We start from the raw sequence: 24264 nt of genomic DNA, 5'->3' as shown, positions 1-24264 counted from the left end.
TTGTGGCTTGCAAGCTCTAGAGCGCAGGCCCAGTAGTTGCGGCGCACGGGCTTAGTTGCTCTGTGGCATGTGGGATCTTCCCAGACCAGGGCTCGAACCCGTGTTCCCTGCATTATGATTATGATGATGGTGATAAATGATGATGATGCTGATAGCTTATACATATGAAGTGCTTAATATTTGTCTGACACTGGAGTAAGCTTTTTACATAGATCATGTCTTTCAATTCTCACAAGTACCTTATGTATTGGGTAAATAATTCACTCAAAATCATATAGCTAGTGTAACTAGCAAAACAGAGACTGTGCCTTAAACATTATGCAATTGTACTTTCTTTTAGAAGCCAAAACATATTCAGAGTGAAAAGAATTATTAGCTCAAGAATTTTCCGAGGTGCCTTTTGGCATATGTCTAGCCAGCTACTGTAGCCTCAGAAATTTTTGCCCTGTGTATGACATCGAGTTTTATCGTCACTTATTTTAATTGTTTTCATTTGTTGGTTGATTGGTTGATTTTTTTTGTAATCACAGCCTAGCATAACAATTTTAACTTATCAAAGGGGTGAATTTTGCTTTGTTAAAATCATATCACAACTCTGAATTATTATAACAGTGATGAATTCTAATTGTACAATCAAATAGCTTTGCTCTTTTGCTGAAGAATATGTCTCAGTTTAGTACCAGAATTTATCTGATAGAAGCTACATGAATTATGGTAGAGTGCCAAGAAGAGATAAATCAGACTCTATAAAGACTTTCTTGCAAATACCAAAATTATTAGTGATACCCCTAGAGAACTGATACCCCTAAAGAACAGGTACCAAAGAATCTTTTCAAAGAAGTCATCAAATTCAGTCTCTGTAAACTGAGTTTTGTTTAGTAAAGGTAGTTTTAGCTTGTGTCATCTCAACCTTTTCTTACAGCCAGCCTGAGACAGACGAAGTAAATGACCTATGTCACAGAGTTGTTTTGGGAATTAATGGGTCTGATTGTCTAGGTTGTGAGTAGAGCTCCTTAAATTCATAAAAAGTCCTCATGTATTGATGATGATCAGTATTTATCAACAAACACCCTCAAATCCCATTTGGAAATAATTCGATTAAATATAAATATATAAAGAATTATCCATCCTACAGACTTGGCGTAGTTACTCCGACTTTCACAGCTCTGATGGGCACAGTACAGAGAAGGAAGGGGAAGGAGTTGGTCTTGCCTTGTTGGGTGTTTTGGAATAGTATTAAAGCCTGGATGTGTCTCAATCTAAGGGAGACAAAGAAGAAAGGAGAGAAACATTTAAAGCGATATTAAATATTTTGAAAACATCATCTAAAAACTCTGATAAATACTGATATAGTTCACTGATTACTTAAGAACAGTTCAAAGACCATTGTTGCTAAATGTTTCCTTTTTATAACTAAAGTCATGTATTAACGAGGAACATACAACGAGGATGCACTTGCTCTTTAATTGCCCATGTCCAGACTTGCCTTTTCTTTTATTGTTTTAAGTAATTGTTGGAAGATTGGGTTTTCAACTGATCCTTATTTACATATATTATTTTAATATAAAAACAGATATAAGGTAGAATAAATTAATATTTGGACTTTTCCATTTGGAGCCGGGAGTCATTCAAACATTTAAAAACCATTCATTTTAATTTGATTTGACAAACGGATTAAGGGCCTGTAAACATGATACTCTATGGACAAGTTCTGCCAACATTTTGCCTGCATTCTAGGAATTGGCAGTCGAGACAAATGGTGGTGACAGTTATCAAGTTTACTTAATGAAGCCAATTTTATGTGCAAAGTGTAAGTGGATTAAGTGTCTGAGAAAAGGAGGGGTAATAAGTGAATGATGAGGGTAAACCTAGGACGTTTTCTACCTTTTCTTCTGGGAACATTTCATGGAAAGAGACACAGTAGCATAAGTGAAGGAAAAGAATTTGTGGTATTAAAGTAAGAGAGAGAAATTCCACTTAGTGAGTTCAGCTTGGCCGACTAAGAAGGCATTTATCAAATTTATATCGCAAGAACAGAAGGAACTTATAGTTAATTGGGTACACTGTCATTGATAGAAAGTCTTTAAAAATGCTTTTCAGTTATTGTGGGCAACAAACTACCCCAAATCCAGTGACTTAAAACAATGCATTTATTATTGTTTCTGAGTTCACCAGTCAATCTATCTGGGGCTGGCTCTGTTGATCTTGGTGGGTGTCACTGATTCATCTGTAGTCAGTTGATGGATCAGCTCCGGGCTGACTAGTCAGTGGGTTTCGGCTAGGGGTTGGCTGTGGCAAAGTTGGTGACTTTCATCCTTTAATAGACTTGCCTGGGCTTGTTGTCAGAGTACAGCAGGGTTCTAAGAGAGTGGAAGCAAAAACAGTGTCTTAAGGCCTAGGGAAAGAACAAGCACACCATCACTTCCACTGCGTTCAGTTGTGCAAAGCAAGACACAAGACAAACTCAGATTCAAAGGAAAGGACAATAGGTGCCCCCTCTTGAATGAGGGAGCTTCAGAGTCACGTGGTAAAGGGCACAGATACAAAGAAGGGCGGAAAGTTGGGGATATTTTACCATCTACCTGCATCATTGGGTGAGGATCTTGGTCTCAGTTTTGGACCGTGGAAGCCAACAGGAACAGCCTAGGGATACAGGGGAAAAGCAGCTCCAATAGAATAAATTAGAAGGTTTTGGTGCTAAAAGCAAAACATGGACATGTTTAGGGCACAGACTCAGGCAGTAATTTAAAAAGGTGGGAAGGGGAAGATTAGAAATCTGTATCAAAGTGAATTTGAGAGTTTCAGTAACTTGACAAACCTTCACAGCTGGTGTGGCAAAGCTGAATTGCACTAAGGAGAAAACGAGCAGCCTCTTGAAAATTAATTTTACTAAATCCGTTTACAGACGCACCAATTTCTGGAAAGCGGAAGGTTACGGGTTCTGATTATGTCCTTTTCGCACCTTATGTTAGAGAGTAGAAAGGACCCCTGCGACTTGATCACCTCTTCGAGCAGAGGGGCTCATTTTCAATAGGGTCAAACCCCATGAAGTCACAAGCTTTTATTTCTGTTCCCAACACCGGTCAGTCAGTCTGGTGAGGCTAAAAGCCAATCCTGCTAATATTTCAGAAACTGATATTATTGTGCCACTCCTAGCTCACCCTCTGGGGAAGCCTGCATTTCTTTCTAGTCTCTTCCTAATACTCGGTCTTAGAGGGCTGAGATGAGAGAGATGTCCAGAGTGAATTGGGGCACTCCTCTCCTCCCAAATTTGCTCTTGTTTTAATTCTTCTGAACATTTCATCTGAATGTGGACTTTAGAGGGACCCCTACTGACATTTCTTTGGGTGTATGTATTGGAATTTTTTTTCTTGGTACATTTCTCTTATGAAGGCTGAACTCCTTCTCTTTAATACCGATCAGTATTTCTCTGGCTTCTGATGTCTTTGACGGTGCCAGATGTTTCTCACATAACTTCTCATACTTTGCTATAGTTAAAAGGGTGCAGGTTATCTAGAAGGGAAGGAGTTTGCAGATGCTTTTTGAATAGCGAGGAGCACAATCACACATTTGAGAACACAAAAATCATGGGCTTAAACTATCCCCTGGAATCTAATATTTGTGTTGTTATCATGTATTTGTACAAACTACAAAACGGGTAAGTTTATGAATTCATCATACATTGGAATGGATATAAGGCAATATCATAAATGTATTTTCCTGAGGTCACAGATCATGATACTACACTCGATCAGGGGTCGTCAAACTTTTTCTGTAAAGGGCCAGGTGGTAAATATTTTAGCCTTCGCATGCAGTACTATCTCTGTGGCAACTACTCCAATGCTATTTTATAAAAATAAGCAGCAGGCTGTATTTGGCCCACAGGGCCCTGCTCTGAATCACTGTCTTTCAGACTGCACGTTGAGGCCCATTAGTGGTCAATTTAGTGGAAAGTTACCAATATTGTTCATAAAATAAATTCAAACAAACTAGAATATCAGCATACATTCCGTATAGTAAAAGGGTATTTGTCTTATGAAACACGTATATGTTGAAATCAACATGTAAAATTCATTTCTTTTTGTAGGTTCCAGTCAACAAAAATTTGAAGGTTGCTGGTCTAGAGTGTTAGAACTGGAAGTCCAGCTTTTGATAGTATAAAGAATTTAACCTCATCCAAAGAGAGGTCTGGCCTTTCCCTACCTACCTCTGGGGGTGATCTCTAAGCCCTCTGAATGTCCTGCCTGATAAGAGTGTCTGTGTACCTGGGGACTTTGGGCCGTGTCAGACAGTCTAACGGTGTGACTTACGGGGAATCTTTGAGTCATGTGGTATCAGCTTGATCTCTGGAGAGGCTGGAGACAGGACAGCCATGGGGGCAGTTGATCATGGAGCCCCGACAAAGATTCTGCATATGAAGGCTTTGGTGAGTTTCCCTGCTTGGCAGTACCCAATGCATGTCACACACTGTTTCTGAGAGAGCAGTGTTGGCCGTGATTCCACTGGGAGAAGACAATTGGAAATCTGGAACTTTCCTAGACTCTTTCCCATGCATCACTTTCCGTGGCTGATTTTACTCTGTCTCTTTAGCTGTAATGAACTGTAACTGTGCGTGTAACAGCTTTCAGTGAGTTCTGTGAGTTCTTCTAGCAAATTACTGACTCTAAGGGTGGTCTTGGGGACTCCTGAACTTGTAATTAGCATCAGAAGTGAGGGAGGTTTTGTGGACTGTGTCTTTCTAAATTCTCAGATGAGGAAACCATGGGCTAATGACATTTATAAAGGTTGTACAGCTAAGTAGTAGCAAGGCCACAGTGAGAGTATCAGCTCTGTAAGTCTCCTTATTCAGAGGCTTCTTCCTATTCCTGTGTCATCCCTGCTAACAAATGCTAACATTTGTTGAGTTTTTCTGACTTTATGCTAAGGGCTTGCTACACATTAAGTCATTTAATCCTCACAAGGACCCTATAACATTGGTACTAGGATTAGCCCCATTTTACGGTGACAAAACTATGGCTTGGAGAGCTTAGGTACATTTCCCAGGGTCATACACGTTTTTTGTTTTTTTGGGTTTTTTTGTGGTACGCGAGCCTCTCACTGTTGTGGCCTCTCCCGTTGTGGAGCACAGGCTCCGGACGCGCAGTCTCAGCGGCCATGGCTCACGGGCCCAGCCGCTCCGCGGCATGTGGAATCTTCCCGGACTGGGGCACGAACCCGTGTCCCCTGCATCAGCAGGCGGACTCTCAACCACTGTGCCACCAGGGAAGCCCCATACAGGTTTTAAATGGTGAAACCAGCACTCAAAGCCAGAGACTCTGATTCCACCTGAATCTCATTTTCTCATTGCTCAGTATTGTTTCCTTGGATGTTGTACATTCCATTCTCTAGAGAGGCTGATTTTATTTCACAAGAAACCACCTAGTTACCTGGTAGATATGTACATAACAAAGAACTGAATCATATACATCTTCAGTATTTAGTACATGGCTCAGTTAACCCTTAATAAACACAGGTTGATAATGAATGAGGATAAAAGATGTAGGGTCTTGGGTTAGAATCCCATATATCTTCCTGGTTTCCCACATTGTTGTTGACATATTGGTTTTCTTCCTCTCCATGTTTTCCTCCTCTCCCTTCTCCTCTTCTCTCTCTCTCTCTCTCTCTCTCTCTCTCACTGTCATAACTTGCAATATACATAAGCTTGTGCGAGTGAGTTTTAGGAGTTAATCAACCTTCTAAAATTGAATTTAAAATGCTGTTGTATATGCTTCCCCCACCTCCTTCCCGCTTTGGTAAGACAATCTACTATTTTCATCTCAAAAGTGTCCATAAGCCAAAAAACAGTTAGGATTCTTTACCTTGAGAGGGAGGTTGCTTATATAATCCATATGAAAGTTCTGCCTTCAGTTTAGACCCTGTTAATGTTTCACTGCGTTGGAGGCTTGGACCCCAGTCCCATGTGCCCTCTGCTGAGCCCTGCCTACCTTCCATTCTGCGGTAATCAAACGGACCCATCTTCTCAATTGTTTCCTTCCCGTGGCTTTCCCCATTATCACAATCACTCAGAGACTTCTCCTCCTTTCACCGGTTTTCCTTCCTGGGCCGAGGGCTCCCCACTGCCATTTCCTGACCACCACCGGACTGCCTTCACTCACCCACGTTCGAAGTTCAAGCTGCTCTCTTTTGCCATCCTCTCTCCCTGCATGTAGTCACCTGCTAGCCTTGCTTCTCCCTTGATGACATCAGAGACCTTGCCTCCACCCTTCCCCCTAGTCTCCCGCCAACCTAAGATGATGAGGTGACTTTTGACACTCCCACCTTAGAATTTCTCAATCTCCTTAACCCCAGTGATTACAATACTAGTATTGCCCATGATACCCTTCCATTATACAGGCCTACTTTGTGCCATGCCATTTAAGGTATTCAAATACTAGTATTTTTGTTGGTATGTTACCAGTTTGGGATATTAATAATTTCTATCTTGAACTATGCCCAGAAAGTATTAAAAATATGAACAAAGTAACACTGTACTTTTTAATGCAAAATCAATCCATGGTGTTAAAAGTCAAGATTGTTGTTGCTGTTAGGGGAACGGCATGACTGAAAGGGGGACAGGAAGAAGCCTTCTGGAATGCTGGGTATAGGTTGAGGTCCCTAATTACACAATTGTTTTCACTTTGTGAAAATTTTTTGTGCTGTATACTCTTATGATATGTACTCTTTTTGCCATCACATAGCAAATATGTGATACCTTTTAAGCTATCTAAAAGGTATTGTTTTTGTCTTCATTCTAATTTCTCAGGTTACTAGTGAGTTGAGAATCTGATGTTCTAGTCGTTTGGGGTTCCCCAAAGACAGTTTGTCCCATGCTTCCTGAGGTCCATGAGAGGATCTTAAAAACATGTGGGGAGAGACACTAAGAAGGAGGAGTGTGGTAGGGGGATTGTAGGAGTTGAAGAGAGCAATGAAGGGTGGGAGGTCATTACCTTGTCTAACTCCCAGACTGTCTCTCAGGCTGATTACTGTTGCACTTCACTCTCCTCCTCTTCTTATTCTAAGCCTGCTGCATTGTCAGGGGCCAGACCTCTGGTGCTCTTAGATGATTTATTTAAACCAGGACTTTATTCCTCAGTCACGGAAGCCACAAGGTCAAAGAGACTTCAGGCCTGAACCCTGACCCTCTTTCAGGCGGAGCAGCATCTGGGGCAGAATGTACAATATAATAACAACCACGTGCTCCTTTGTGAAAAATTACCAACTGAAACATCAAAATTCCAGTATTGTTCTTTTGCTGCAGGATTGCAGTCACTACTTTGTTTCCTTCATCTTTTCTTTCACTTTATCTCTGCCAGCACTGGCTTATCTTAAAATTCTTTCCCCTTCAATCCCAAGCTTGTGAATTTTTCAGGCCTTTGTCTTTCTTTCTGTCCTTTATAGAAATACTGCTGTTCATCCACCTTCTCCTTTATAGTCCCTCTACTTTTCCCAATATTTTTTCCCCACATTTTGAACTTCTTTGCCTCTATCCAGCCGGGCCCAGGTAGTCACCCATTTTAAGCATCATACTTGTATTACTCTGACATCAGATAATTTCATACTGTCCTTTAAGAGTTAGACAAAAATCACTCAGGCCCCGTGGGAAGTCGATCCCCATGTATGTGAATTCCTGAGGCTTACTTTCGCAAGTCACCTCTGGTTCTGCGTTCTACCCAATTATCGCTCCAGCTCCCTCACATTCCACTTTGGGCCAGCATTCTCTTCTCTGAGTCTTTTCTTCATTTCCCCAAAACTGTTCTCCCAGGGCATTTCTTTTTTTTTTTTTTTTTTTTTTTTTTTTTTTGGTGGTACGCGGGCCTCTCCCGTTGCGGAGCACAGGCTCCGGACGCGCAGGCTCAGCGGCCATGGCTCACGGGCCCAGCCGCTCCGCGGCATGTGGAATCTTCCCGGACCGGGGCACGAACCCGTGTCCCCTGCATCGGCAGGCGGACTCTCAACCACTGCGCCACCAGGGGAGCCCTCCCAGGACATTTCTGTATGTAGCAAATATTATCCATGACTTGAGTGAAGAGGAGTTTATAAGATAAAAGAAGAAACAACCTCAAGTGAAGTATCAGGTATCTCTGGTACTGTCTTTCCACCATATTTCTCTCCAAGCCTTGCTATCCAGTTTCCGGGATGATGACGAGGTGTGGAGAAGCCCTGACTAATTTTGGCAAAGCCCTTTGCTGCAGGGGGGTTCTTTTACTTCTCGCCTGGATTCTCCACTACATCGGTTGCCAACTTTCTGTCTTTTCTTCAAGAGTCCAGCCTTATTTCAACCGGCCATCTTACGGGCAAATGTCCTACCATTTTATTCAGTAGGAGAGTTTGAGAACAGCAGATGTACACTCCCCTACTTTTTCTCCTTTCTACATGAGAATGTGTCAAATTCATCTTTCTTGATCCCTCGCTTTTCTGATGGAGAAGCAAATATTTTCCTTTTTTTGCTAAGCCTATCTTCTTGAGCTCTGTTATCCCTGGATCTCCTAGGACCTAAGTCTATAAAGTATGCCATATCTTAGATTTTTCTTTCTCTCCCCTGATTGGTTTCTTCTTTTCTGCCTAAAAGTGTGACTTGGATTCTCTACCCAAATTGATTAACAACAATCATAATGGTAAAACTTCACTAAAAGGAGAAACTTGCCCTTGTTCTGCTTCCTGTCAGAGCAAGACTCTCCATGCTTTTATTCAATTTCCCACATTTTAGAGCATTGCCTGTATCATTGCCTGACTCCATTCCTTACTAATTTCTCATTCTTTGAGTAATCTTCGAAATCTTGCAATTTCACTTCCATTCTCACTAACCACTTTCTCCACATGACTTTCTTTTTTTTGAAATCTGTTTCTGTTTTATGAAAATAAGTGCAACTTGTGAAAAGTGAAAGAAAAACTACTTTGATAAGCCCAAAGTCTTCTCTTCCATACACATACTTGTTCTGAAAATTCAAGATGAAACAACTTCCCTATGTCGAATCAAAACTGCCAGGCATTGAACCTTCTCTGGGCACTAGACAAATCTTATGCTTTCTCAATTCAAATCAGAAGAAAGGTGTAAACTCAGCTCCTATCCTCCAGGCTCACCTGTGACTTTTACCTTAGGTAGACCATAATGAATCACATGTTTAACTGGATACCTGAAATGTTGCATAGAAGGTCATTCCTTTCCAATTCACTTTTTTTTTTTAACAGGTACTTGTTGGTTATCTTTTTTTAAACATCTTTATTGGAGTATAATTGCTTTACAATGGTGTGTTAGTTTCTGCTGTATAACAAAGTGAATCAGCTGTACATATACATATATCCCCATATCTCCTCCCTCTTGTGTCTCCCTCCCACCCTCTCTATCCCACCCCTCTAGGTGGTCACAAAGCACTGAGCTGATCTCCCTGTGCTTTGTGGCTGCTTCCCACTAGCTAGCTATTTTACATTTGGTAGTATATATTAGTCCATGCCACTCTCACTTCGTCCCAGCTTACCCTCCCCCCCATGTCCTCAAGTCCATTCTCTATGTCTACATCTTTATTCCTGTCCTGCCCCTAGGTTCTTCATAACCATTGTTTCTTTTTTTTTTTTTAGATTCAATATATATGTGTTAGCATACGGTATTTGTTTTTCTCTTTCTGACTTCACTCTGTATGACAGTCTCTAGGTCCATCCACCTCACTACAAATAACTCAATTTCGTTTCTTTTTATGGCTGAGTAATATTCCATTGTATATATGTGCCACATCTTCTTTATCCATTCATCTGTTGATGGACACTTAGGTTGCTTCCATGTCCTGGCTATTGTAAATAGAGCTGCAATGAACATTGTGGTACATGACTTTTTTTGAATTTTGGTTTTCTCAGGGTATATGCCCAGTAATGGGATTGCTGGGTCATATGGTAGTTCTATTTGTAGTTTTTTAAGGAACCTCCATACTGTTCTCCATAGTGGCTGTATCAATTTACATTCCCACCAAAAGTGCAAGAGGGTTCTCTTTTCTCCACACCCTCTCCAGCATTTATTGTTTCTAGATTTTTTGATGATGGCCATTCTGACTGGTGTGAGGTGATACCTCATTGTAGTTTTGATTTGCATTTCTCTAATGATTAGTGATGTTGAGCATTCTTTCATGTGTGTGCTGGCAATCTGTATGTCTTCTTTGGAGAAATGTCTATTTAGGTCTTCTGCCCATTTTTGGATTGGGTTGTTTGTTTTTTTGATATTGAGCTGCATGAGATGCTTGTATCTCTACATGACTTCCCAACTGCCAAATCCAGGGCATTTAAATTCTCATCCCTTGTGACCTTCTCTATCATTGGAATCTGCTTTACACTCAAAGTCCTTTCCTCCTTTGATCTTGAAATCTCACCCGTCATGCTCCTCCAGCTGCCTCTGCCTCTTGGAGCTTTTCCAGCTTCTTTATTAGCAACTCTTTCCAGGCTCTTATACACAGACATGCCATGACCCCTGCCTTTCACACTTCTCTCTCTACGCCTCTTCATGAGGAATCTCACTAGTGATCCAATAATACACTTCCTTTTTCAAAAGCCTTCAATGGCCCTATATTATCTGCTGATAGAAGTAGAAACTACTCAGCTTGGCTTCAAAGTGCCACACCACACATTTTGAATCCACCATGTTATATTTTCCTCCCATTGTTTTTCTGTATATACCTATCCAGGGGACCGCTGGCTGATAGCTAAGTATGCCTTAAGCTTTTCTGTCTCCTAGTCATTACATATGCCATTTACTCTGTCTGAAACCCTGTATTCCCTCCCTATCTCTCCCCTGTCCAGATAGCCCCAAGGCTAGAATGCAGGCTGAGCAAGGGTTCAGCCTGGGTTATTAAAATAAGAAACTTGCTTAACAACTAGCCTTTCTTAATATATTATTCTTAAAGAACAAGTTAGCTTTTTCTCTCTCTAATCTCTTAAATAACTCTCCACTTTCAGAAGAGAAAAAAATGTAAATTCTGTTCTATTTTTGGAAGATATTAGAAAGGAAGTCTATTCTTCTATGGATTAAGAATTTGAATAGAAAAAAATAGCATTTTTTAGGTAAGAAAGGTAAAATAACATTAGAATGATGTTCCTCTTGTTTTTGTTTCATTTTGTTTTCTAACTATTTAAATTGCACATTTTGCTGTGTGCCAGAGCATTGAACTCTGTATTACAGGGGAGGCCATGGGTGGTATACAGTTCATGACTATGTCAGGGACAGCATGATCATACTGTTGGCTGGTTTGGCTTAGACAGTAGGAAACATCTGGTAGTTTCCTGATATTTATCAAGACAGAACTGTGTTTCCTTTAAAAACAGCTTCACATGAACAATGTACTACATAATAGCAGAGGAATTTTATAACACAAGTATAGAAAACAAGAATGCAACTATTAAGTATAGAGCTTAGTTTCAACAGTGCTAACCAAAAAGTTAACTATACTCAAGAAATACATCAATATTTATATTCTTAGTAACATATCTTTACTAAAATGATGGACCTTCTGATTTTCTTTTCTATAGCTAACTTCTACCTCCAGTTAAATTGAGACATTGAAGCAAATGAACAGGACTGTGTTGTCCCAACCATACCCTGCCTTCTTCCCAGGGCCCCTGACCAATATTTACATGATAGGGGCTGGCACTATAGAAGGTGTTTTGTCATGGTGCTTCCACCAGCCCTTCCTCATCTGCAGAGACCTCTCGCTACACAGAGATGCTGCTGCTCTCCTCCCTCTCTGTCATTCTCTCTTGCTTCATCCCACTGTAAAGAGTACCTTTTGAAAGCTTTTTGATCCAGAATAGTATTCTTTCTACTGAAGAGAATATCAGACAACCAGTCTTGGATAGTGGTGCAAATTTTGGTTGTATGTATATTTTTTAAATGTAAAGTTCAAATGTGTTACAAGCCAATTCCAGATGAATTTGGGAGGAAGAAACAGACTTGAAATCTGAAACAGTTTAGAAAAATGAATGAGGTCTGGTATTTCTGCTTGAATTCTGCAGCTTTCAAAACCTGGGTTCCAAAGTCCACATCTTTCAGCTAAGGAATCTTCAAGTGGATGACTTTGCCTAACATTTCTACTTTCCTATAAACCTGTGATGAATATCTAAATGCTGTCTTGCTTCTGATCTGTACATCAGAAGATTAGACTAAATAACTAATAGTTATGGTTCCAGAGTTAGCAAATATATCAACCCTCTATGCTTGGCCCAAAGTAGACATTGCTAATCAATCACAGGGCACTCTCCTACTGAGCTAGAACAGGTTTCATAATCCTTTCCAATAGCACTGCAGGTTTACTAATCAATTGGAATTGACATGACAGATTAAACCTATTTGCCTTCCCAGGGTCAGACTTCTCTAAACATAACAGATACAACAATCGTTTGGGCAAAACTCATTAATCACTTTTCAAAAGAAATGTTAAAAAACTACCTTGGCAGCCCCTCTTTTCTGTTTTGTACGTGGCCATTTTAGGAGATGAATAACTGCAGGTGATCTGATTCCTCCCTTATCTTTCTTTTCCAACAGTGCCCTAAAACTTTATCTCATCCAGACTCCCGAGTACCTCATTCTCAGGTCCTCACAACTGAGCTATTTTTGCCAAAACCTCTCCAATAATTGCCCCTCCACACTGTATAAATGTGCTGTCAGGTTTTCCTTAGCCTAAAGTAAGCAAGCAAAAACATAAACTTTTCACCGGTTTGACTCTCTCCTTAGACTAGTATCTTGTAACTTTTTTCTTCCTTTAACCACAACATTCTTCAAAGACCGAGCTGCTTTCATCAATCTCTTCCTAATCCCTTGCAAGGGAATTGGCGATGTCCTTTCCTCTCCCTGTGGCTCCTCAGAAGCGTTCTTGACGTGCTTCCTTTCCTTGGCTTCTCTGGCCCTGCACAAATCACATTCATCTTTGCTTGTCTTTTGTTTGTTTGTTTGCTTCCTTCCTTAACATTTTATATACCTCCCAAGATTTTAGCCTTGACTTTCTTCTCTTCCATTTCTCTACTTATGCTTCTCTTTGGAAAAGTCAGCTGTGAAATTTTCAGCTCCCGTCTCTTGGAGTGTGACTTTTAAATTAATAAGAACACCCCAGGCCTCTTTCCAAGATGCTAGATCCGTGTTTTCAAATCGCCTTCTAAGCGTTAAATAGTGACTCCCTTTTTGTGATTACCTTCAACCTTCAAGAGAGTTTTCAGCCTGAATTTTCATCTGCTGCATGTTCCATGTATCACATTTTGTTGCTGTCTTTCAGTATGTTTTCTGGGCCCATTCTTCCAGTTGTCATTGTCAGCTTTTTTTTTTAATAAATTATTTATTTACTTATTTATTTATTTTTGGCTGTGTTGGGTCTTCGTTGCTGTGCACGTGTTTTCTTTAGTTGCGGTGAGCGGGGGCTACTCTTCGTTGCAGTGCGCGGGCTTCTCATTGTCGTGGCTTCTCTTGTTGTGGAGCACAGGCTCTGGGCACAAGGGCTTCAGTAGTTGTGGCACATGGGCTCAGTAGTTGTGGCTTGCAGGCTCTAGAGTGCAGGCTCAGTAGTTGTGGCGCATGGGCTTAGTTGCTCCACGGCATGTGGGATCTTCCTGGGCCAGAGCTCGAACCCGTGTCCCCTGCATTGACAGGCAGATTCTTAGCCACTGCACCACCAGGGAAGCCCTGTCATTGTCATCTTGATTGAGGCCTGTATCACCCCAAAACAGGAAACCTAAAATAGTTATATCCCAATTTCATGTTCCAGCTTCTACAGTCTCTTTCCCTAAAGCCACCCTGCATAAGGCCCTGAGGTTTGTCATCTTAACCACTGTTTTGATACCATATGACCCTCACTGAAAACCATCATAGGAATACTCTTATCTTTTGAGTGGGGACTGGGCTCCTTATCTGACAGCCCAGTGCCTCTGTGACCCTATTTTTAAAGCTTGTGCTCATGTCAAGCAGGTTACTTACCAATTTCAAAATTCACCTTGATCTTTTCTTATGAATTTATGCCTTTGTTTTGCCATTTTCAATATCTGGAATAATTTCCTCTACTTCTGTATTCCACCTGGTAAAATTCTCCTCAACCTTTAACACCCAAGTTAACCTCCATATTCAACTTGAAGTAGAGGTGTAGTTGAGTCTAGGTGGGATGCTGACCAAGAAAAAAATAAGGAGGCAGTTGGGAGATATCTTAGGAGGTACGTGAGATTTACGTCCAATCTAGACATATGGATGGTAACTAAACCATGGAATTGCTTAGGGGGAAGCGTGAAAGCAGAAAAGAGCCTAGGTTTGGTCCGGAGGAAAGCCAAGAATTACTTCCAGGGTAGAAGAGAAAGAGCGTGTAAAGGACACCAAGAAGCTATGGCCAAACATAGGGGAAAAGCCAGGAGAATGTGCTATAGCACATCAAGAGAAGAAAGTGTCTTAAGAAGGAGATACATTCAACATCGTCAGATGCTACTGAGAAATCAAATAAGATGAAAACCTAAAAGAAAAATTCCACTTAGTAACATGGAGGTCACTAGGGACCTTGATGAAAGCTGTTCGGTGGAAGTGGTGGGCGTTCAAGCCAAATTAGAGTGCTGACTGGTGATGATGAAATGAGAATTGGAAACAGCAAAATATGCACAATGTTGTTGACAAGTCTGTTGTAGCTGAAGGGGAATGAGTGATGAGGTAAGAGTTTTAGTTTTTTTCTCTGAGAGAGGCTTGAGAGAGCTTAAAAGCAATTGACAATATTCAGGCTTAAGGGAAAATTAGAAACTATTGCAGAGAAAAAAATTTTTGATTGTGTAAAGTTCCTGGGAAGGTGGGAGAGGGTAGCCTCTCACTCACAGCTGGGAGATGTTGAATTTTACAGGGAGGAGGACCATCTCCTCTCTCGCCAAAAGAGAGGGTGGAGATGGGTGAAGAGAGAAGGGATGTTTGGTGATTTAGAGATGGAGGAAATGTTACCTGGTGGCACCTACTTTCCCTCTGAGAGACTAGGTAATATGAACTACTAACACCAAGGACAATGTGGAAAGTAGCAGGGATGGAAGCTCCAGGAAAATGGAAAAGGTTTAAAACAGTCACTGCTGAGTAATGTGACTGCAGAATTATATGGGGGAAAAAAAAGGTATTGGAATGCCAACAATGAATATAAGCAAGTAGAGAATCAATAAGTGGGTTTATCCAAGACTGGTATTTTGCAAGACCCATGAGATCAAAATATAAGGACATAAATATATTATTGAAATGTTGCATAATGGAATATCTCCATTCTAGTTAAGAGGAAAACAAAGAGAAGCAGAAGGCTAGTATATTTTTTAAAAAGGAGTTGTAAATGGATTGCTGGTCCTGAGGAGAGGCAAGAAGGGTCTCAGATGTCTTATCTGATTACCCAGCTAGAAGCTCTCTTCAAGCAACCCCACTTAATCACAGTTGTTGATAGGCTAAACATAAGTGGAAAGAATAACGTCGTCCACCATGTACCACCATATTTCAGTATGGTGTCCTAGCTTCCTGATGTGTGCTGAGAGCACAGTAGACATAGCCACACACTTGACCTTGCTCATGATAGGTGCTCAGTAAATATTTGTTGAATGAGTGAATAAAGGAAGCAAGGAAGGAAAGGAGAGAAAGTAAGGACAATGTACTTTAGTTTGGCCTTGAGTCACAGGTTATTTTGTCAGCACACATCTTACTGATGCCACTTCCTTTTCTTGCTACTTTAAGAGTTAGTGGAAGGTATTTTAGTCTTTTACTGATCAGAAGATTGAAGCATTAGATTGAATCACTCAAACTCGCAAAGCAAATGTTTTATTTGTTCATTAAACATACTTGGGTGATTTCTTAGTCTGAGGCAGAAAGTTGTGAAATTTTCCGGTAATTACGATTCTATCTAGAGAGCAAGTCTGGGAATGAGTCATCAGCCTGTCTGGACAGCATCAGACCATTATTTACGTGCATAGACCCTGTGGCTATGCCTGCAGCTGACTCTGAATGGTAACTGCTTTTCCAGTTCTTTTTAGTTTCCTTCTTTAAGAAGAAAACAATTGGACGTAACAGGAAAGAACTACATTGAACATCACCATTAAGAGAATGTCTTTTTGACTTTGTTGTTGGTGACATGAATGCTCTTCTTATTAGACTAATAATTAGCTATGTGCTAAAATATGAATTTTCATTTTTACCTCTGAATCCGTAAAGAATACAAGTAAATCTGATTTACTTCCTTTATATATTTTATTATGATTGTACTGATATCTTTCAGTCCAGCCTGTCTATCTTAAATTTATTTTACCCTTTTTTGTATTAAGGATATTTCATGTAGTGTCAAAGTGGTTAGTGAAAAGTTTAAAATTTCTTAAAAATAAACAACTGTAAACTAGATTGTGCATGCTATTTCTTTTTTTAAAATTTTATTTATTTTTGGCTGCATTGGGTCTTCGTTGCTGCTCACGGGCTTTCTCTAGTTGCGGTGAGCAGGGGCTACTCTTAGTTGCGGTGCGTGGGCTTCTCATTTTGGTAGTTTATCTTGTTGCGGAGCACGGGCTCTCGGCGTGCAGGCTTCAGTAGTTGTGGCACGTGGGCTCAGTAGTTGTGGCGCACGGGCTTAGTCGCTCCACGGCATATGGTATCTTCCCGGACCAGGGCTCAAACCCGTGTCCCCTGCATCGGCAGGTGGATTCTTAACCACAGCGCCACCAGGGAAGTCCTGTAGTGCTATGTCAATGACAGTTCAGAGTCAATATCTGTTGTTTTATTACTGGATTAAATGAATTTATCACTTGCCCAGATAATGTCTGACCATTAAAGTAGCAGATCTGTTTTAGAGAACATATCAAAGTTTGTGTACATAATGCCTAATGGACTAATTGAGGTTAAAAATATTATGTCCTAGGGGTAGAACTTTGCTCTCTCCCCCCATCCCATTACTAATTCTTCATCATAGGAATCATCATCATCAGGGACCTCAAGGCTACTGCCGTCACCAGCAGGTGATGTTGATTGCCTTCTTTTATAAAGGCCTCATGACAAAAGTGGTGTCATATACAACCCCTCAAAAGGACAAATTCTCCCCAGTGCTTTTTTGCGGTCAACTAATTATCAGGAGGTTTCCAGAGTTCTAAAGAAGAGTTAGTGTGCTGTGCTATAAAGGGAATGAGGAAAAGATTTGGAGTCAGAGTGGTTTAGATTCAAATCCTGGATGTACTCTGTATTTGCTTGATTTTGAGAAGACTATTTTGGCTTCTTTAATCTCAGTCTCCTCATTTGTAAATCAGGGATAAGAATAGCTACATGATATGGTTCATTCATTCATCTATTTCTTAGGTATCTATTCTATGCCCTGGGAGCCAGGTAAATAGTTGGTGGCTTTGTGAAACCTATGATTTAATAAAGACTTTAAGCAAATGATTTCAATTTGAGTGGCAGTACATGAGTTGTTGAAGAGCTAGAAGTCTGGAGTCAGTCTACCTGGGTTCAAAACTTTACCACTTACTAGCTACGGCACTTTAAATTGCCTAATCTCACGTTGACTCAGTCTGCTTATCCATAAAATGGGGGTAATATTAGTATCATATCACAGGGCTGTAGGGAGGATATAAATTATTACGGGTAAAGGTGGGTTTCTTTTTCCTTCTGATGAGAGAACTGAAGTTCAGTGAATGTGAAATAGGAGTTAGGAGTAATTCATAACTCTTAAGATAACTTCTTAAGAAAGAAAACCTCTTACCCTTCCGGCACCTAAAGAGAAGCAGAGAGATATTGCACTTCTTTAAATTGGTTTTTGATTTTTTAATGTCTGTATTGGGAAACATTATGGGACACTAAGGTCCAGTTGGAACTACTGTGCCACCACCAAATGCCTGTGCATTAGTGACATCTGATGCTGCAAGTAAAGTCCCAGCTGCATTCAGGTGGACACATAAACTAGGACGAGATGAAAGGGACCCTGACGCGCAGAACACATAAAATACATACAGGCTCACCCTCTCTCAGAAACGCACACAGTCACACCATCAGAAACTTGTATTTTTGCTGTAAAGCTTTTCAGTCAGTGAAAATAGGAAGGCATTATCCATTCTTTAGAAAGGAAGAAAAGAGTAATAATGTTTAAAAATAATTTTATGACCAAAAAAATCTCTCTTTTCCTGTACTAAAGTGTTTAGAACATGATTAAATTTCAAAACCAAATATAATGAGAATTTTTTTAAAATGTAGGGATCCAAGAACAACAACAAAAAAAGAACATCTACTGAACATCTAATTTTTGGCAGGATAAAAGTTAATATTATATCATAAATTTTCACAACATGTAGTTACTTGTAGCATTTCTGGCAAGGCAAAATAGAGACCTGTGTAATTCTTTATTTTTGTAAACTCTTTTGTAGTGCTTACTTTGTACCAAGCACTGTTCCAGAAGCTTTATGACTAATGTTCCACAATTGAGTAGGAAGTTAGCATTGGTTTTTTGTAGACTCCTTTGATTAAATTTATGATTTCTCTTCTACTCCTACTTTGATGGGAAATCCTTAACATTAATGGGTATAAATTTTTGTCAAATGCTTTGTCTGCATCTATTAAATGGATCATATAACATTTCTCTTTCATTTTGTTAATACGCACGGTTGATTTTCTATTGTCAATCCAACTTAGCATTCCTGGGATAAATCTCATTGGTCATGATGTATTATCTTTTTTATACATTGTTAGATTAAATTATCTAATATTTTGCTAACATTTTGAATATATGAGTTCATGAGGGATATTGGTCTATAGTTTTCTTCTCCTATAATGTCTCTCTCAGGTTGGTATCAGGCTTAGGCTGGTCTCCTGAAATGAGTTCAAAACTGTTCCACTTTCCTTTGTTTTCTGAAAATGTCCATGTTGCATTGCTATTATTTCATTCTAAATATTTAATGGAATTAACGAGTGGAGATAGCTGAACCCTATGTTGTCTTTATTTACGGTAGTGAATTCAGTTGTTTTAGTATAGTGGTTCTTAAGTTTTAGCATGTACCACAATCACCTGGCAGGCTTGTTAAACCCCAAATTGCTGAGCCCCCTTCCAAGATTCTGTGGGTATAGCGTGAGGCCCCAAATTTGCATTTCCCATAAGTTCCCTGGAGCTACTGCTGCTGCTGATCTTCCAAGCACACTTTGAGAACCACTGCTTGAATAATGAGAGGGCTGTCGATCCTATTCTGCTGCTGCTGGCCGATAGGAATGGTTACTTTAAAGTCCCAGTCTGATCATTTAACATCTGTTCCATGCCTGGGTTTTCATCTATTGACTGTTGATTCTTGACAATGTGTTTTCTTGCTTTTTCATGCATAGTGTAATATTTTTTTATTGAATGCTGGTCATTGTGCGTAAAAGAGGTAGTGTGGGGTATGGCGTGTTGGAGAATTTTGGTCAGTTCTCCTCACCCTTAGACACAAAAGGTCTTAAGTTTCCTGCATCTCGTTGTGGGTCCCTCTCAGCTCTCCTGCCCCTCCCTCTGGGGTAGACCATCACTGCCTCATATTTGATGCAAGGCCCAGACTGCAGGAGGCTTTTTCCTGGCCCTCCTGCTCTACTCTCTGACTTAACCCTACTTCCCAGTGGAGAGGGTGAGGGTTGTCTCTCTCAGTCCTTCTTTACGCCCTTAATGAGGCTTTGCGTTGGCCGCGGTGGTGACTTGTGGGACCTAACATGCCTGGCTGCGTTCACAGGATGGATCTCAGGCAATACGATGGCGTGAATTTTTGCGTATAATATATGCATATATAGGATTATTTTTAAATGCTTGAGATATTGGGAAACTACACTCATTTGACAAGAACACCTCCCTTATGGGAAGAATAGGAAAGGGGAAAGGAGTTGTGTCTAGAATTGAGACACTTAAACCAGGGAGGGACTGGCTGGCTTCAGTGGGTTATAGGAGCCTGACATCAGTGCTATCCAAATGAAGCAAACACGAAAATCTCATTTAAGAGAGAAATAGAAAATTGGATAGAGATGGGAGGGGCAAGATCTTGGGGGACAGTGTGCCTTTAAAAGGCATAGGGCTGTTGGACCACGTAAAACTTTTTGGTTTTTTAATTTATTACGTGTGAGTCGTGGCCAGATTCTCGGACACAAAGCAGCACTCACTGGAGATGTCACAGATAGTGTTGTGATTGAATGGATTCAGGAGCTCTGAACTAACAACAGGGGCATTGCACATCCCTGCAAGGCCCTGCCAACTGTAACAGTGTATAACATGGTGTTCTTGATCAAAACTGCTTCAACAGGTTAAAAAATGCCTCACATTTGCTCACAAATTATAATTCTTATAACAGTCCTATAAAGTAGGAGTTACTAGTCACGTTTTACACATTAAAACAAACACATTACCAGCAAAGGAAACTCTAAATAAAACAAAAAGACAACACTCAGAATGGGAGAAAATATTTGCAAACGAATCAACAGACAAAGGCTTAATCTTCAAAATATATAAACAGCTTGTGCAGCTCAATATTAAAAAAAAAACAACCCAATCAAAAAATGGGCAGAAGACCTAAATAGACATTTCTCCAAAGAAGACATACAGATGGCCAAGAAACACATGAAAAGCTGCTCAACATCACTAATTATTAGAGAAATGCAAATCAAAACTACAGTGAGGCATCACCTCACACCAGTCAGAATGGGCATCATCAGAAAATCTACAAACAACAAATGCTGGAGAGGGTGTGGAGAAAAGGGAACCCTCTTGCACTGTTGGTGGGAATGTAAATTGATAACAGCCACTATGGAGAACAGTATGGAGGTTCCTTAAAGAACTAAAAATAGAATTACCATATGACCCAGCAATCCCACTACTGGGCATACACCCTGAGAAAACCATAATTCAAAAAGACACATGCACCCCAGTGTTCACTGCAGCACTGTTTACAATAGCCAGGTCATGGAAGCAACCTAAATGCCCATCGACAGACGAATGGATAAAGAAGATGTGGTACATATATACAATGGAATATTACTCAGCCATAAAAAGGAACAAAACTGGGTCCTTTGTAGAGACGTGGATGGACCTAGAGACTGTCATACAGAGTGAAGTAAGTCAGAAGAGAAAAACAAATATCGTATATTAACGCATATATGTGGAATCTAGAAAAGTGGTACAGATGAACCAGTTTGCAAGGCAGAAATAGAGACACAGATGTAGAGAACAAATGTATGGACACCAAGAGGGGAAAGTGGGGAGGGGAGGTGGTGGGATGAATTGAGGACTGGGATTGACATGTATAAACTAATATGTATAAAACAGATAACTAATAACCTGCTGTATAAAAAATAAAATAAAATAATTCAATAAAACAAAACAAAATAAAACAAAAACACATTACAACCAAAATGGAGGGTCTTCAGTATACATACCATATCCAAGCACAAATATCCAGTGTAAGACCAAAAAAACCTTTATAGCAAAAGACTTTATAGCAAGATGAGTTAGCTTAACTCTTATGTTTTTTCTCCTTTGCCACCATTGTTTCTTTGCAGGCTTCAGATGTCCTAGATTGGACACTTCCACTTTATACTAATATCATTCATCTTTATAGTTTTGCATTGCCTTTGCTTATTATTATTATTTTTTTTTAAAGAACTCAGCTTTTTATTGAACGTGCTACTCAAGGTTTAGTCAAAAAGGCCAAAGCCCATGTCATCATCAGACTCTTCAGATTCTTCTTTCTTTGCCTCTACTTTCTTCTCCTCAGCTGGGTCAGCAGTAGTGGAGGGGGCAGGACCTCCTGCTGGTGTAGCACCAGCTGCTGGGGCAGGTCCACCTGCCCCCACATTGCAGATGAGGCTCCCGATGCTGACATTGGCCAAAGCCTTTGCAAACAAGCCTGGCCAGAAAGGTTCAACATTTACACGGGCTGCTTTAATGAGGGCATTGATCTTATCCTCCGTGACCGTCACCTCATCGTCGTGTAGGATGAGGGCCGAGTAGATGCAGGCGAGCTCCGAGACGGAGGCCATGGTGCAGGCGAGGGCTAGGCAGGGTCTGTCGGGCGCAGTGCTAGTCGCCGGATGAAGTGAGGGCCTCACCCCAACGCGGCCTTAGCTTCCTCGGAAGGACCGAGCACCTTAGCGGAAGCTGAGGAAAAGCTCCTTTGCTTATTTTTGTTGTTTTGTAGAACGGTTCATTTTGGAAATTACATCCTGGCTTGTCTGCACTGAGGAGAGAAAGGAAAGGGAGCTGGTTTGTTCACGCTGTGCCCGCGGGCGCTCACCTAGTGCTAGGCTGGACCATTGAGAGATGCTGCAAGCCCTGTGGGGTGAGGCATTTATTAAGAAATTCTTCCTGGAGAATGCATGGGACAAAAAAGACTGCTCTTTCTTCCCCTGCCCAGGGCTAGTCTCTTGCAAAAGCATATGTGAAAATGGTTGAAAAGGATCCAGTGCTATTAAAGTGTGCCAGATATTACATTTTTAGCGTAGCTCCCAGTTCAGTCTAAAAAAGAGCATAGTGTGGTTTATACATAACACAGAGTCCCTTAAAAACAAGAGAAAATTTGATAATAGCGGAGAAAACCTAAACACTGTGCACTGAATGAAGTTTAGACCCTGGGTGAGGTACTTTTAGGCTCTCAGCAAACGGAAATAATTTGATTTTTATAGTGGTGATATGAAAATACATAGTTCTCTGAAAGAAAGCAAAGTAGAAAATTTTATTCTCTTTCAAGTATGTATACATCCCTAACAAGCCATTCTTACTCTTAAAGTTGTGGTGCATTTTTAACCCTTTGATAGTTACAGACTTGAATCCCCCCCCCCCAAATTAACATTACCTCTTGAAGGGCTGTTAGCATTTATCTCCATTTTACTGATTGTTTCACACTTATAATTTCCTTGAGACTAATAACATTTTTTGGTTCTTAATTCAAATGAGTTTTGCCACTGTTCTCAGCTTCCTGATAAGATGATTATGTATTCTGCATCTTAGTGTGCTTTCTGGTGATAAATTATATTACAATTGTCCCTGCCAGAGTTGCTGGAGTTAAGTGCCTGGTGGCATTTTCATTATCCAAGTCACTTTCCTCCCCAAGGGTTGGTAACTTTACCCTTCTGCAGTATGTTTTTGGGGACTTCCTTGATGGCACAGTGGTTAAGAATCCCCCTGCCAATGCAGGGGACACGAGTTCGAGCCCTGGTCGGGGAAGATCCCACATGCCATGGAGCAGCTAAGCCCATGCACCATAACTAGTGAGCCTGAGCTCTAGAGCCCACGAGCCACAACTATTGAGCCCACATGCCACAACTGCTGAAGACCGTGTGCCTAGAGCCCGTCTTCCACAACAAGAGAAGCCACCACAATGAGAAGCCCACATGCAACAACGAAGACCCAATGCAGCCAAAAATAAATAAATTAATTAAAAATATATATAAAAGTTACCATTAAAAAATTATAAACTTCAAAAAATAAATAAAATATGTTTTTGTTACTCATTTACTAATAGAATATGCATATTGGTACAGGGCAAAAACAGAAATCCCTAATATTTATATTTAGGCCTACTCTCAAAGTACTTCTTTGATTAGAACTTTTATCATAGAAAGGAAGAACTTCTCCCCCACTCATTGTTAGAGAGACAACAGTGGGAGTTAAGTGGACCCCCCCGTTGTTGGTCTGAAAAACATGGAGGAGGGCTGAATTTATTCTATGCCTGAATCTTCCTTCTCTCCTACACACATACAAAAAATGTGTCACCGGGAACCTGCTACTGGTTGTGTTCACAGTGGTTCAACAGCATTCCGTAAAGGCTCAAGAGGACTGATGAGATGTGAAAGATGGGCTGCTCATCAAAACAAGTTATTTTCTGGACTGTCAACCTTGCATGATGAGTCCATGATACAACTTTTGCTGGAAACAAAATTGAGTGCACCCAGTGGAACGCAGAGGGGTAGATGGAGTTCCTGGCATGATGTAATCGTGTGAAATCACACATAGATGCTCACAGGAATTTCTCTGTATTTTAGGTAGCACATTGTAGCAAATTCTTAGAAAGAGATGCAGGTAGAGAATTTATAGAGACACACATGTGCTCATATATGAATATAGTATAAAACCATCTGGCCTAGAAAAGTGGCAACATAAGTTGAAATGTACATATTTAGGTATGAATGTGTATATGTACATATGTTTGTATATAGACTATATATCCAATATAAATGGCCTGCAAATTAATTTTTCTTTTCTTTGTTTCTCTTTTTCTTTCTCTTCCTTCCTTCCTCCC

The 24264-nt window shown here is 40.4% G+C and overlaps 1 protein-coding gene and 1 long non-coding RNA gene across 2 annotated transcripts in view; one reads left to right on the top strand and one right to left on the bottom strand.

The window, feature by feature from the left end:
* The window catches only part of LOC307191707, a 56478-nt gene that overhangs the window by 3902 nt on the left and 28312 nt on the right, over positions 1–24264 (top strand). The window lies entirely within an intron of this gene.
* LOC307191959 (large ribosomal subunit protein P1-like) lies at positions 21662–22117 on the bottom strand (the record flags this gene model as incomplete). Its single annotated transcript, XM_079932301.1, has 1 exon — positions 21662–22117. Exon 1 carries the CDS (start codon positions 22004–22006, stop codon positions 21662–21664), a length of 345 nt encoding a protein of 114 aa, XP_079788427.1. The 5' UTR covers positions 22007–22117.

Source organism: Stenella coeruleoalba, assembly GCF_951394435.1.
Source record: "Stenella coeruleoalba genome assembly, chromosome: 9".
NCBI lineage: Eukaryota > Metazoa > Chordata > Mammalia > Artiodactyla > Delphinidae > Stenella > Stenella coeruleoalba.
This window is presented reverse-complemented; position numbering and strand designations above follow the sequence as displayed.